Source organism: Solanum verrucosum, unplaced genomic scaffold, assembly GCF_900185275.1.
Source record: "Solanum verrucosum unplaced genomic scaffold, falcon-dt-bn FXZP01000205.1, whole genome shotgun sequence".
NCBI classification, from domain to species: domain Eukaryota; kingdom Viridiplantae; phylum Streptophyta; class Magnoliopsida; order Solanales; family Solanaceae; genus Solanum; species Solanum verrucosum.
The window spans coordinates 3,171,314-3,184,676 of NW_026019950.1; the positions used below are offsets into that span (position 1 = coordinate 3,171,314).

General features: G+C 32.1%; 2 protein-coding genes and 1 pseudogene across 3 annotated transcripts in view; 2 read left to right on the forward strand and 1 right to left on the reverse strand.

Moving 5' to 3' along the window:
• LOC125813833 (tubulin-folding cofactor B) overlaps window positions 1-10,935 on the reverse strand; it is a 228,890-nt gene extending 217,955 nt beyond the window's left edge. The window contains exon 1 of the mRNA XM_049493302.1: window positions 10,920-10,935. The gene's annotated coding sequence lies outside the window, so the exon portion shown is untranslated. The remainder of the gene's footprint in view (window positions 1-10,919) is intronic.
• Window positions 373-2,441, forward strand: LOC125814032 (sialyltransferase-like protein 1; annotated as a pseudogene).
• LOC125813825 (TITAN-like protein) lies at window positions 7,086-13,059 on the forward strand. Of its 2 annotated transcripts, none has more exons than XM_049493294.1 (7): window positions 7,086-7,440; window positions 7,524-7,650; window positions 8,384-8,693; window positions 8,799-8,860; window positions 11,006-11,051; window positions 11,255-11,673; window positions 12,745-13,059. In XM_049493294.1, the coding sequence occupies exons 1-7, from the start codon at window positions 7,187-7,189 to the stop codon at window positions 12,775-12,777; spliced, it is 1,251 nt and encodes a 416-aa protein (XP_049349251.1). In that variant the 5' UTR covers window positions 7,086-7,186; the 3' UTR covers window positions 12,778-13,059. The 2 variants fall into 2 exon arrangements, with proteins under 2 accessions (XP_049349251.1, XP_049349252.1); XM_049493295.1 differs by lacking the exon at window positions 12,745-13,059 and adding an exon at window positions 12,531-12,581.
• Window positions 13,060-13,363: the final 304 nt, after the last annotated feature.

Genomic DNA, 13,363 nt, shown 5'->3' on the forward strand with positions numbered 1-13,363 from the left:
GAAAATGTATTTTAAATAATTGACCAACTAAATATTAAAAAATTAAAAATGACAGTAGGTGATTTCTTTCTCCTTAATTTATTCATTATCTACATGATGTGCCAACTCATATTATTAATAAAAAAAATGTTTGAATGTGAATGAAGTGATATATGAAGAAAAAAAAATACATATTCAAATTTAAGTTGAAAAAGGTATTTGAAAGTTGAAAAGTATTAAAATTTTGTAAGAAAAGTAAAACAAGTTAGAAAAATTAGTCATTTTTTTCAAGTTTAGAGAGGGAAATTATTTTTACATCCAAACAGGTCTTTATGTGTTGTGAACCAAGCTAACTCTGTAAGGGCTTATTAGTTAGAAGTAGTGAATGAAATCATGTCAGGTAAAATATTGGAGGGTTTTATTTGGAATCCAGGCCCAATTAACATTTGGTTAAAAGGGAAAATGAGTTGGAAAGAAGGGTTTAAACATATTGAAGAAAATGTTTGTCCTATCCTCTTCTTCTAGAGTCGAAGCTTTTCATTCTTATCCTTATCTCTATCTTTAGTTACTTATTATTTCAATGTTTTCATTGTATTTCCGTAGTTTGAGTATTGCAACCACAATTCTAAAGTTATAATTTGTTTTAATGCTCTTCTTAATATAGTGAGAAATTCGGTTTTGTTACATTATGCCCAGGAATAAAAAGTGACAATTTTCAAATAAAATATAGTTCCAAAAAAAAAATTAGTACTCACTTAAGTTGGAAAAAAATATTTGAAAAATTAAAATTGTACATGAACAGACATTTTATTAACACATTATTACATTTTTGTGAGAGAAAAAAATATTTTAATTGAAAAAAATGTTTATTTTTCCAAGTTTGAGTTGAAAAAAGGGAAAACTACGTGGTTAAGCAAATATATACTAGTTAATTATCTAACATAACTACATTTTGTATTAGTTACAATCTGGAACTTACTTCTAGCTATAATTACATTCCTCTCTCGCCTCTCGCCTCTCTCCTCTCTCTCGATATTCTCTTTTGTCGGTCTCTCTCACACTTTATACAAACACAAATTATACAAATATATAATTTATGTTTGTATAAAGCAAGAGAGAGAAACTGAATATATAAATACAAATATATATCTTTCTGCCCTATGCACTTTTAATTAAACAATACAAATTTCTCTTTGTCCAGTTCTCTTCTACCTTTCTCTCTCTTGCTTTATACAAACACAAATAATTCAAATTCAAATTTATTTGTGTTTGTATAAAGCGAGAGAGAGAAACTGAATATATTAATACAAATACATATTTCCGCCCTATGCACTTATAATTATACAAATACAAATCTCCCCTGTCCAGATCTCTTATGCCTTCTCTCTGGCGCGCTTTATACAAACACAATTTATCCAAATACAAATGTGTAATTTGTGTTTGTTTAAAGCGCGAGAGAGATTGTATATACAAATACAAATGTTTGAACTAGATTCAATTGTACAAGGATACAAATTGTATGCAAATATACAAATACAATCATTGATACATATACATAGTAGTTATATATATACAATTATCTAATCGATACACAAATACAAGTCACTTCTCTCCACTTTATGCGAGTTTTTGGCTAAAATCATCCCTCAAGTATAACCCAAACTTAGGGTGCATCCTTATGATATAATAGTGAACAAAAAACATCCTTCTACTATCCCAAAACTTGCATAATCATCTTTTTTGTTAACAACCGTTAAAAACTAACTGAAAGAAAAACAATTGCTAAGAACGTGACTTTCCCCCAATAGCTCACAGGAAGTCCGGACTCTTCTTTCATACTTTTGTACATAAAAATAATTTGCTCTATCCCACTTTCAGTTTAACCTTCAACAACGCAGAAATTGACTACTCATGTAACTGGTCATTGCACTCAAAATTTTGGAAGAAGCTAATAGCACTCGACAATTTAGAAAATGCGCAATTGTTGGCAATTCTGGAGACCTCTTGAGAAGCAATTTGGAGAGGAAATTAGCAATAATGATGTAGTTATATGAGACAATAAGGCTCATGTTAGTAAGAAATACACCAAGCATGTTGGCCTGAAGGGAGATTTTCGCTTAGTTCTGCGAGGTGCCGCTAGAAACATGATTTCTCAACGGTCGATAAGGTGCTTATAATTAAAAGTGTCATTCATAGAGACTTCAATGCAATTATAACGAAAATTTGGAAACTCTGTTCCTATCTATCGTATAATGAAAAGGTGCCAAATGAATTGGATGAAATCAATAGAATTAGCACTTTTCATGTGCGACATTGTTGACATTTATAATTTTTATGTTGATCCTAGTTTCACATTTCCATACTTTTCTACACCAAGAAAATGGCACAACCCACTTCCAGGGAGGGAATATTACCAACTCTTAGAATGCCTTGTAGTCATACAGATTCATTCTCCTATGTGAGCAAAGAGGAAGCGAGACTAGCCTAATGTGCCTAGTTGAGAAATGATAAACAACGCTCATAGAAATGCATTACGTTTAAAAAAGAAGTAAGAGAGGAAGGATTGGTCTCACTTTGAAAAGAGAGAAGATGAGAATTTGGAGTTGTAGTAAAAGTAGTCGTTTTATGTTGTATCAATCTCGCATTGAGCTTTTCGTATTAAACATATCTTGGGTGTTTGTCAAGCGCAATGAAAGTACTCTGAGTTGCCTAAAAGCATTTATTTTTTCTTCTTTTTTCCACCTTGAGCATTTTAACACTTCAAACCAGCAAAAAGGCTAATATTTCACCCAAAAAAAGGACCAAAACTTGCACAAAAAACACACACTCAAGAAAACATCAGGGCAGCTACAAAACAAGAAAAAGCTGATAAAACGATTAAAAAATTGGTTAATCAATACAAAAATAACATAAAAATCAGCAAAACAATACCAAACTAGCCAAAAACAGAAAAAAAAAGTTTATAAACCAGTTATAAACAACAAGAAAATCAGCAAAACAACACCAAACTAGCATAAAACAGCAAAAACAAACAGCAATACAACAGAAAAATTGGTAAACCAATAATTAACAACAATGTTTTTGGCAAAACATAAGAAAAACAACATAAAAGACAAGCAAAACAATAGAAAAACCAATTAAAATAAGTAGAAACAGAGTCTAGTACCATTAAATTAACAGAATAAGTAAATGGACAGCAAAAACCAATAGCATATCATCAGTTTGATACACAAGAACAAAAAAAAACTCAATAAATCAAAAAGAAGTATTTTCTTCAATCGTTCCTGCCGTTTTGAAAGTCATGTGCTTAGCAATTGTTTTTCTTTCCGTTAGTTTTTAACAGTAGTTAACAAAAAGGATGCTTATGCAAGTTTTGGGATAGTAGATGGATCTTTTTTGTTCACTATTATACCATAAGGATGTACTCTAAGTTTGGATTATACTTGAGGGATGAATTTAGCCAAAAAACTCACTCTATGCCCTCTCTTGCTCGCCTCTCTCCTCCGTCTCCCAATCTCGCTCACCTCTCTCCTTCCTCTAACATGTAGCTACGAATCATAATTAACAAACTATAGCTATGAAGCATAATTAAGTTATTTTTAAGTGACTATATGCGAAATTCCTTTAAAAGAAAAAGAAAAAAAAAACTAAAAGATATCTATGTTTAAATGGTCCCTAAATACCTCACTCTTATCCCTAAAAATCTCAAATCAATTCAAACCGTGTACGTAGAAAAGTCAATAAATTCGTAAAACGTTTTACTTCCTCCATTTTCTGGGGTCTCATGAGTTGTCATTTTATTATAAATAATTATCTCAAATTACTTGTTAATTTTTATAATCAAGATAAAATTAATTATTTTTTTTCATCTTCACCTTTACAATTATTTTTAAAAAAAGTGAAAAAACAGATTACATTTATAAAAGTTTCAAAAATAAATTAATAAATATATAAATAAAAAATAGACAACTAATATAAAATGGAACTAAGTATATTCTTCACATCATAAATGCAAGGAGTTTATAAGGACAGTGAAGGGAACTTGGATTTGAGTCAAGCTCCTTAATTTGTCGGTGAGGAATGGATGCAGCTAATGTCGATGGACATTAAACTGAAATTAATAAATTGATTATTATAGCTTCAATCTAACATCATAATATAGTTGTTGACTTGTGACAATCTCTTCTAAGAGGTTAATTAATTGATAAAACAAAATTATTATTTTATTTATTTATTTATTATATTAAAATGAATATTAATTCATCCTTAGTTCTTAGTTAATCATTGTTATTAACTATAAGAATTTATCTTTTTTATTAATTGTTTCCTAATTATTTATTAATTATATTGATTTTTTTATTTATCCTTCTTATTAACTATATTAATCTATCCTTAGTTCTTATATTAAAAATCAATATTAATTTATCCTTAGTTCTTAGTTAATCATTCTTATTTACTATAAAAAAGTGTATCCTTTTTATTAATTGTTTCCTAATTATTTATTAATTATATTAATTTTTTGTTTATCCTTCTTATTAACTATATTAATCTATCCTTAGTTCTTAGTTTATCCTTTTTATTTATTGTTTTTAATGCATTTTTAAAACATTAAAGTTATTATTATTGAGTTTAACATAATTTTGATGATTGACGAAAAGCTATGAAGCAGTCAAAAAGTTGAGAAGTGAGTTGATCGAGATGATCTCACTGAACTCAAGAAAATGCAAAGGCTAAAGCCATTCTAGTATATGAAATATTTATTACTAGTCTTTTTTTGTTGTTATTAAATATTAACTCAACACTAATGTTTCTTTAGAGTTTATGTCACTTAAACATTTTTTTTAAAGAGCTTATACATCAATCTCTTCATTTACAAATCTCTGAAGTTCAAAAAAAGGAATTTATTTATTTTTGTTTGATATTTATTTTATATTAACCTGATTGTGAGGTTTTTGTTTTTTTTATTCTTATTATTGATCTTAAATTAATGGATAATTATGTTTTTCAACTCCAAACAACGTTTTTTTATTAGATTTTATTCCGCAAATTTGTTATCAAATAATTGCAAATTAGTTTCGAATGAATCAAATCTCTAGTTTAAAGTCTTTTAGACTATTATCAACCAACTTCAATAACATCTAATTAGATTTGAGCACGATTCATTCAAAAAAATAATCACGTTGTAGCTATGAAATTTAGATATAGATAGCACTCATGATTGTATAAGTTGAAAGCGTTGCGTTGATCTCTGTTGAAAGGATGAATTTTAAAAAAATAATTAGGTTAAGAACTGGAAAATGAGTTTCAATTTCATAAAAACTGAGCCAAACTATGTAAGAAGCTAGAGTATGTGCCAAAATTGGTTGCATTATTGTCTGAACTAATATATAGTGTAATTTTATCCTTCATAATTTTTGTGATATATGAAACTCATTTAGTTAGTCAATATTCATTTATTTGCCTTCAATAAAGGTATGAATCTCTAATTATTCACATCTAGAATGTCATATTTATTTATGTATAAATTATAGGAACCACATATTGTAAGTACTAAATAACATCCTATCCCTTTTAGTTTTTTATTTACCAAAAATCCCTTAAAAATGATGTTTGCGGGATACATAGCGTTGTGCACGAGATACATTAGGTTTGATACATTCCACATAGCGGGATACATAGCGTTGTGCACGAGATACATAGCGTTTGATACATTCCACATAGCGAGATACATAGCGTTGTGCACGGGATACATGCGGAATACATAGGTAAATAAGGAATTTTTGAAAATTTTGAAATAAGTAGGGATAAATGGATATTAAGGTAAGTAAAAGAGTGTAGTTAAGTAATTTGTCCTTTATTTATTCTTTTGATATACATTTTAATCATTCAAATTTCAGTTATTGAATTCGTTTGATTTTCTTCCCTTTTTAATTATTTAATGAATCTGGATATATCTAAATGATTAATATTTATAATAAATCACTAACATCATTAAGATAACATGCATCTAATAATCCAAATATGACATTCATTGTTACTTCATCTACTCTCACCACTATCCATCACTGTAATTCATCATTATCAATTTTCACTATCATCGTCATAATTACCATCCTCAATCACAATTACCACTATTCCCATTCATCACAATTAGTTGTTGTTATCATTAGTCATTATTTACAATCGTCACCACTAATCGTCTATCACAACATTCACCAATCATTATCGATAATTACCATCATCAACCAACATTAAATAACATTAACTACCATCATCGGATATATCCATTATCATTAGTTATTACTATCGTCCTCTATACTTATCGGGCATTACCACCAATTGCCACCTCAACCACCACTATTAACATTACTTTAGTCACGATTACCACTAGCTGTAATATATCAATTACTATAAATGTGCAAGTTCCCGTTTAACAGGTAAATTGAAAGAAAAAATATCATTAGTTTATCGGTGTTGGATTATTGAATTAACAATTTTAAAATAATTTTATAATTTTTTATCAGACTATTGATTTGAGAGGAAACAATTTGAGAGGCATTTCTTTTTTATTAAACAAAAATCAAATAGTGAAAGATCCCTAACCGATTAACCAAAATTTGACCATGAATATCTTATTATTTTGGTTATTAATTTTGCTTTATTTTTTCAAAATCAATAACCAATAAATTGAATCAATTATATATAAAATTGTGTCGAACGATTGATAAACACTTCTATCAATGAATACCAACATCACCAACCATCACTATTAGCCATTACCATTACAAAATAACTGTATATTTCTTAAATATATTTTATTAACATAATATTTGAGTAATTAATATGTTATATAGACTTTCTATAAATAAAAGTTTTATGCATTCGATATTGAGAAAATAAACGTTTCTTAGTTATATAATATTCAAATCTTAATTCAGCATATTATATTCATTATTCAAAGCATGTGATTAAATTCAAACGTCTTAATTTTGATACACATCTTATTATTCAAAGTTGTATTAAAAATTTAGATTAATTTTATTAATAATAATAAAAATAAATGGGGTCTTAATTACTTCATTGACAATAGAGATCCGGAACGGGCAACAAATTGGGCGGGTGCCTTTGCTTATGAATCATCCGAACTGAATTTCAGAGCCCTAAATAACTCTCCGTACAATTTCACTGCGAGAAGACGAAGAAGAGCATGAGCAACGATAAACAGTTCGAATTCTGCGTTGTTTGCAAGCTCAATCACAATCAAAGACGCCGCCATAACTTCCTCCCTAACCACAAGAAGTCGCTCGCGGCGGTGCTCTCCCGTTTCCAATCGAAGCTTTCCGATATCCGGTTCTTCCTAAAAAACCCTATCCCTCTGCGCCCTGAGCATGCTTCGCTTAATCGACTTTGGTGTATCTTCTGCGAGTGTGATATACTTGAACTCGACAGCTTCTACGCTAGGTACGGAATGATTACTTTTCTGCTTGTTTTACTGATTTGTAAAGTATATGTTCGTTTATAGATTTTATGTTTGTTGGATATAGTGACAATGCGATTAGGCATTTGTCTGGTGCGGATCATATGAAGAAAGTTAAAGGTTTTTTGTGGAAGTATGGTGGTGGAATGGACAAGGTTGATACTCTTCGGATTACAGAGACTGACTTCGCCAAGGTACTGGTGATATATTTCACATTTATTTGTATGTCACGCCTTCACAAATTTATGTTGTTTGGTGTGTGCAAGCCGTGTACATGTTAGGATGTCTCTCACTATCACTATCACTATCACCATCACCAAATCTTACAATTGACTACAACTATAACTGTACCTTAATTTGAAACACGTTGCCCTCAGCTTAAGTTTTTCTCGGAGTAGAAATGTACTATAAAATTTGAGCTGATAAAATTTATGAGAGTTAGATGACGTTCCTTCTTTTACCAATTTGATTAGAGCACTTCATAGTTATATCTTATTTAAAACTTAAAATGTATTTCTTCATTAGATTATACGTTGCATATATGAGAATTTCTACTGATCCAGTACTGTCTATTTGTTCTTCAATGGTAAACCCTTTCTTCCTACATATACAGTTTTTTATTTGGCATTTTCTCCCCTCTTGATCGGGAGGTCTAGATGTGGATTATCCCTTTGTTTTGTCATTATATCATAGTGATTGACACTATCAATAAATTTTCTCTGTGGGAGATGTCATCTTCTAGATGAAATTTCTGGATATTTAGAAACAAGAGGTGAATGTTAGCATTTCACAGAGTTGCTGAATTTGATCCTCACATGTCAACTCGAATGTATACATACATCTTGAACTTTTTATTTTGTTTAAAAGATTGTTTTCCTATCGTTCTGAGTCCTGATAAAGTCATTCGTCATGCATTCATATGTACAGTGGGAGAAGAAGTGCAATCTTTCGAAGAAGGGAGCTCTTGATGGAGGATCTCGTGCAACGTCAATTGGACCGTCAAATGATATCCAAAATAAAACTAACTCTGACTATCTAAATTGTTTTGAAAAAGATAATATTCATGCTCTTAACGTTGATGTTTCAAATAGTGTTGTACCTTTACAAAATTATACGAATGAGAGATCACAGATATTTGAAAACAAAATGCATAGTGTTACAAATGGCCCTAATATGCGCAGTACATGCATGGGCGTACAACTCGGTGAAGATGCTTGTTCCTCCAGTGGCGTATCAAGTTAGTGCCTCATAGTTTTCTCTTTCGTATGGTGGTATGATGTTTCTCTGATCTAATGTTTTGCTCACTGACTGATAGTGATCTTGTGAACTTCTTTTTGCACAGATGCCCAAAAGATCTTGGGGTTTCATGCCACAGCTTCTCACCAATGTCTTAATGGAGGTTCTGTAAGTCTATTTAACAGGCATATCTGCTATTTAATTTTCCTGTTATTTATCTTTGTGTTGTAAGCTCGGATACTAAGATCACTGTGCACTACCAGTAAGACATCCTATCATGCGCCTAGTTACCTTTTCCTATGTCCTTTTTTGCTCAACTTTGACCATCATAGTGGATGCTTTATCATTTTTGTCACACTTTTATCATTATTTGTCCCTATGTGTTCATCATTTTTTTGAACTGGTGGCAGCTCTGACTATTAAGCATTAATTGATGGTGATTTACTTCATTTGCTTTGCTTTGGCCTTTTGAGTGCTTACAAGTTTAGTATCTTTCTTATTTGGTGTGTAATTACTGACTGAATTTGTTGAGAAGAGATAATAGCTTCTAGTTGTGGGAAAAGTTGGTCGTAGGACTGGTAAAATGTAGGGAATGTTAATAAACATGTAAGGTTGAGAGTATAGATATCAGAGTTTTGATATGACTACATATATATGCAAGTAAGCAATATTGGTTAGCCCAAATATTTGATGTATTTAAAGCAGTGCTGTCTGATGAAACTTAGTATAACATTGCATGGCTTTCTTTATCTGGGAGAAAGACAATTACAAGAAAAATAGAAGGAACGATAAAAAACAAAGCAAAGTAAAAAGGTGTTAGCCTCCTTTTCTCCATTTTTCTGTCTTTGCACTTATGCAGCTAAGCGTGCCAACACGGCAAGCCTTTGTGTTTTTGGCCCACTTCAGCCTTTTAACCTTCTTATTTGAAGGCTGAACATTGAGAACCATGCCACTTATAGTTATAGAAATGAGTTTCAATCATGATAGGTGTCTCTTTTCTTTTTAATTTTTATGAAAAGTGTTCATACAAACGCGTGATGAGCTTTCTCGCTTAGATCTGATTATCAAAGGAACACATATAGTGTTTGCCATGACATGATTTTCCCCCCTTGTGATGAATTTCTGCTTCTTCTCTCTGTGCTTTTGTTCTTCTTACAGTATTTAAAAAAATTGACTGTCTTCTTTTTATCAAGTTGTGACATATACATTTAAGGGTTCATGAATGTTTGGCTGGCAGGGATGGTAATCAGAGCAGACCCATGAATTGAAAATGACGAGGGCACCAATATTTTTAATATATACGTGTTATTTTTTTTTCTTTGTATAACATAGACATGTCAATTTCTTGCTAAAAAATTTGGTGTGGAACTCTTTGAAAACTAAAGAAAAAAGCTACAAAAAAAGTAAACTGTCCTGTAACTACAAAAATGTCACAACAAAATTTGGACGAATGCTGAAAGCGGGAATCAATCTGAGTTAAATGGCACTAAAGGTCATTTTGTGCACCCCAGATCAACCAGTGCAGCTACTTTACCTTTGTGGTTTCGGGTGCCAATCATTAATCAAAATATATAAACATTATTTAAGATATATATACATATATTATATACATTTTTCCCGAGGTTACTAGGGGCAGGTGACCCTCCTACCCTGGGGGTAGATCTGCCTCTGATGGTAATCATCTACAAGGTGGCTATAATCATTTGTGCCAAAAGATTGCCGATGCCTGTAGAAATTGCACTTCCACATCTCATATATTTATGACATGCTAAAAACTTCCATTTTAATCATGAGAAAATTTGCGTGCCGTCATAATTAATCTCTTGATCTTGCTGGCCTAAGTCAGTCACCGTCAATATATGTAAGTTGTATGTTTGTTCCTTATGTGCCATTGGCTCAATCCACCCCTTGTATAATGGGCTGCAAAGGAGATGCTTTCCAGGGCAAGGCTCTTTTAACAAGCTAAACAAGAACCAATTTAAGAGATCACAAATTCATGCCCAAAAAGTAAACAAAGCCATTAAGAACTGCACGGTCCAACCTTTCTTGTTGCATTGGAAACCTAAAAATCATTTTTTATGTTCTTACTGTTAATGGAAAATTCACAATATAACCAATTTGACTCTCATGTGCTAAAAGAGACGTGGACAGTTTTAAATTTTTGTGAAAGCATACATGGAAATTATTTGCTAACAGAATAATATCAGGTGCTACTTTTGCTTCTCAATTGGAATGCGGGATTTGGTTGTCTAAACTTTTTCTACTTATAAGTTTTTCCTTATCATGTAAATCTCACTCTGGTTGATTTGCCAGGTAACTTCGGATGGAAGAATGACAAAGGGGATGAAGAGTTCTCTGGGTACTGATTTCTTTACTTTCTGCATAATTTTATATTTCATGCACTTTAGTTGAGACTATATGTTTTAGTAATGTTTCTGAGTAGTAAGTTCATGTTTATGGACGTATAATATGTTTCTGGGTTGGTTATTATGGTGTTTTTTCTGTCTTGTTAGTGTGCCTTCACGTATTCTTACAGTTGAAGAATGGAAATTTCTTCTTCAGGTACACCAAGCATTACCCAGATATCTTTAACGTTTCAAGAAGATTCCCTTGGCAATGTTCATTCTGGAGCACCTCCTCCGTGGTTCAATGTGGCGGAAAAAAGTCAGCTAGATTTTATATCAAATCCCGGAAGGAGTGACCCCTTCCCTCCCAATCAGAAGAAGTCGAAACTAAACCCAAACCGGGTTGGTGCTGCTTGGGCAGAGAGAAGAAGAGTTGAACTGGAGTTGGAAAGTAAAGGGGAGCTCGTGACAAACACTTTCGATGTGAACTGGCTCCCAAATTTTGGCAGAGTTTGGCAATCAGGTACTAGGAAGGAATCTAGAAAAGAATTTCAGCTGGGGAATCACAAATCTTCTGAGGTTGAAAGCCAATCCCAGAGTATGGTGCAGTTACAGCCTTATGTCAGCAAGCGAAAGGTAAGCTACTGTATCAGCATATAGTCGTTGGCTTCAACATGATAAATTCCCCCAACTAGTTCTTTACCATCACCAAAAAATCTCTAGCCTGGTCTTATATACTGAAAACTAGGTTAGCATATATGAGGCCGTAGCCTGCAACTATGCTTAAGGGTTTAATATGCCTATCACTTCTATAACATTCATGAGGCGATTAACTCTGCAACTTTGCCTTACATGGTTTCACAAATTTCACGAATTCAGATTCAATTAGCTATCTGCATTTGAGCAATGCCGTGATATATATCTTCTTTCATTTCAAGCTGACTTTTCTGCAGCTACCTTGTTATTCTTTTAGTGTGAATATAAATTTGTTACTTATGTCATAGTAAAACTGACCTACTTCCCTTTCTGATAAAAAAACTCGACTTCTTCGTTTTATGGGAAGTCCTCAATGGTCCAACAACTTAAGCTAATTAAAGGTAATATTATTTAACTGTTTCTAACTTCTGCTAATAATTTACCAACTGTCAATCCTTAATTTCACAACTCCAAACTATACGCGGAGCATTTTTCTTTCAAATTTGACATATTAAGCCATTTAAATATTTTATTTCACTGCACATGACAACTCAGGTCATATTTTATGGTATGGATGGAGCAATATGCAAGTCAAACTCCTTTAGCCCTGTCACTTGTGAAACAGTTTGAAAAAGAAAGCAACGGACAAATGATGTAGTGATAAGGGCTTTCTCAGTTCTATGACTCTCAACCTTTCTCCCCAAATAAAATGCCTTCTTAGTTCTATGCTTTTTAGATATCTAAATTCTTCATTGCAAATATGCTGATAGTTGGTTTTTCTTTGGTGATCTTGTCAGAGCAGTGTTCCCTGAGCGACCATTTATTCTGATATACTTTGATGAGATGTTGTTCCCTTGTATGTTTATCTCTTTCTGAATAGATGCTTCATCTACTTCATATAGAACAAGTGTTTATTGAAACAAGGCCGTATTGATCTTCCTTTGTATTACAAGTGTTCTGTTTATGACATTCGCAAGACTGATCCTTTTGAGTTTTGATTAATCATTGCAGCACAAAGATCCTGTTGATGATGAGCTTGACTGACCTGCTCTCTATGGTGACCAAATTATGAAAATTCATGTGTACATTCTTCTTGATTTGCTCTCCCCACCCAAACTATCATTTTTTATGCTTTTTGGGTTTCCCATGTGGTATGAGTTGGGGTAACTAGATTATAGTAAAGTTCATGATCAAGTTATTAAAACCTGTAAATTGTTGTCATGTTAATTTTTCCTAATGAGATCTTGGTTCTAGCAAAATTTTGGGCACAAGTTGCCTATGTACAGTCTGTTTCTTGTATTAATGCCTTTAGTTGGCTCAAAGTTCCACTTGTATTCCTCTTCTTTTTTGCTTGAAGGTGCCTCAAATCTCTTGCTTACAAATAATTTGAGATGAATGTTAGGAGGCGACAGTTTCTCTAATTTTGACAGTTTCCTCTTTACTTAATTGAAGACCAACTTCCAGTGCATTATAATATCACGAAGGCCATGTGTCAGACCTCTGATAGGCGTCAAAACTGTGATATCTTGTAGATTGTTTTTTTTTCGACTGTGGCCTTGGATCTTAATAGCTGTTCATGCAATTCAAGTTTGCTGCAGAGTCTCCAATGAAACAGTATGTTTTTTGTGCT